Consider the following 2500-nt stretch of genomic DNA (forward strand, 5'->3'; position numbering starts at 1 on the left):
ATTACAAGGCTCTCCCTCCCACCCAGCATGTGACCAGGAGCACAGTCCTTCCAGTCCCGCAGAGTCCAGGTCGGCCGAGTCAGACCACCCGGCCTTGTCCCTCAGCCAACTGGCGTTACGACGTGGACTCACGGTGCTCGCCATGGTCGCCCTCCTCGTTGCCAGCGTCTTCGTCAGCGAGCTGCTAGTGGACCTCCAGTTGGCCGAGTGAACGGTGAGGGGACAAGATCACAAAAAGCTTTGATGGGCTGTGTCTCAAAAGAAACACATGTACTTCTGTCAGTACACTTCACTTCAGTAAGTGCACACTTTGTTCATCAGTGTGTAAACTTTGACGGCATTACTGTCCTAAATCATTGTATTTACTGGTTTTTCTTTTTCATGTAGCCACCAATTTAAATACACCTTTCAGGCATTTTTCATTTTTAAGTTTGAACATTTGTAAAAGACATTGAAAAGAATTGACACATTGAAAAGACTAAGTGTACTTAAGAAGTGCCATAATTGAGTCACTGTACTTGCTGATCATGTGCTGCCCCCTGCTGATGAAGGCGGCATATGACATGTCCAGAAGTGCTTAAATAAGTGATTTGACGATAAACTTTTTAATCTAATACGATCAAGCACAATATTTTATAAGATTTGAAATAGAAGTGTCACTAAATGAAATGGACAGCTTCTGAGCCAAAATGTACACTTTATACTAAAAGTAATGTCATTCAGTTGGCTCAGATATTTACAGTATTTTATATACATACAAATAATTTTATATTTTGTATACTTGTTATATGAATACAAAAAAATTAACCTTTTCTATACATAATGTAGTAAATAATTTTATATACATATTATATAAATACAAAACAATTATTTTCTATACATAAGGTAGTAAATAATTGTATATAAAAATAACATTTTATATACATAAAAATAATTTAGTATTTTATATAAATGCAAAAAAATTGTAATTTTCTATACATAATATAGTAAATACTTTTATATACATATTATATAAATACAAAATAATTATCGTTTTTAGATAAACTTTGTAGTAAGTTTTATATACATTGTATATATAAATACAATTTTATATACATTAAAATAATTTAGTATTTTATATAAATACAAAAAAATTTACATTTTATATATACATAATGTAGTAAATAATTGTATATGCATTGTATATAAAAAATAAAATTTTATATACATAAAAAATATTTTATGTAAATACAAATAAAATATTTTTTGTATACATAATGTAGTAAATAATTTTATATTGTGTATATACATTGTATATAAAAAAATAGTAATTTTATATTCATAAAAAATGTACTTTTATATAAATTTTATATATTCAAGTATTGTAATATTTATAATCATTTTTGTGATAAAAAAAAACGTGTTTTTTTACAGAAGCCAAGAGAACAAGCAGCCTTTATATTTTAAACATATTGACCATCATAAAAACATGTTTACCCCAAACTATGTTTTGTTTGATGCACATAATGCAGTAAATAATTGTTTATAAAAATAACATTTTATATACATAAAAATAATTAAGTATTTTATATAAACGCAAAAAAATTACATTTTCTATACATAATGTAGTAAATAATTTTATATACATATTATATAATACAAAACAATTATCATTGTTTGTAGATACAATTTGTAGTAAATTTTATATACATTGTATATAAAAATACAATTTTATAAACATTAAAATAATTTAGTATTTTATATAAATACAAAAAAATTCACATTTATATACATAATGTAGTAAATACTTTTATATACATATTATATAAATACAAAACAATTTGTAGTAAATTTTATATACATTGTATATAAAAATAAAATTGTATATACATTAAAATAATTTAGTATTTTATATAAATACAAAAAATTCACGTTAATATACATAATGTCGTGAATTTTATATACATTGTATATAAAAATAACATTTTATATACATAAAAAATATTTTATATAAATACAAATAAAATATTTTTAATATACATAATGTAGTAAATAATTTTATATTGTGTATATACATTGTATATGAAAATTTTATATACATAAAAAATGTACTTTTATATAAATTTTATATAGATTCAAGTATTATTGTAATATTTGTAATCATTTTTGTGATCAAAAAAGCCAACATATTTTGTTACAGAAGCCAAGAGAACAAGCAGTCTTTACATTTTAAACATATTGACCATCATAAAAACATGTTTACCCCAAATTATTTTTTTGTTTGATGCACATTTGTGTAACAAAACACATGCTAATATTTTTTGCAAAAAAAAAAACATGAATCTTAAAAGGTTCAGTTTATTCAGTTAAAATTGTCAGTTTCATATTGGGAGGAAAACAAAGTAACATCCTGACATGGATATAGAATCATGTGATGTAATACAAGTACAGTGTTTTATAGTCTTCTTGCAATGAGTTCAATTAGCCTAATTACAAGAATAAAAGACTAATATTAACTTTC

General features: G+C 24.3%; 2 protein-coding genes across 3 annotated transcripts in view; one reads left to right on the forward strand and one right to left on the reverse strand.

Moving 5' to 3' along the window:
• The window catches only part of LOC133665008 (multidrug and toxin extrusion protein 1-like), a 170994-nt gene extending 170577 nt beyond the window's left edge, over positions 1 to 417 (forward strand). For both annotated transcript variants that reach the window (XM_062070144.1, XM_062070143.1), the window contains one exon: positions 27 to 417. In XM_062070144.1, coding sequence (XP_061926128.1) covers positions 27 to 211 — 185 coding nt within the window. In that variant the 3' untranslated portion in view covers positions 212 to 417. The remainder of the gene's footprint in view (positions 1 to 26) is intronic.
• A 1919-nt stretch (positions 418 to 2336) lies between these two features.
• The window catches only part of LOC133665013 (multidrug and toxin extrusion protein 1-like), a 39246-nt gene continuing 39082 nt past the window's right edge, over positions 2337 to 2500 (reverse strand). Inside the window, exon 17 of the mRNA XM_062070155.1 lies at positions 2337 to 2500. This exon is cut by the window's right edge and continues 1510 nt beyond it. The gene's annotated coding sequence lies outside the window, so the exon portion shown is untranslated.

Source organism: Entelurus aequoreus, linkage group LG14, assembly GCF_033978785.1.
Source record: "Entelurus aequoreus isolate RoL-2023_Sb linkage group LG14, RoL_Eaeq_v1.1, whole genome shotgun sequence".
NCBI lineage: Eukaryota > Metazoa > Chordata > Actinopteri > Syngnathiformes > Syngnathidae > Entelurus > Entelurus aequoreus.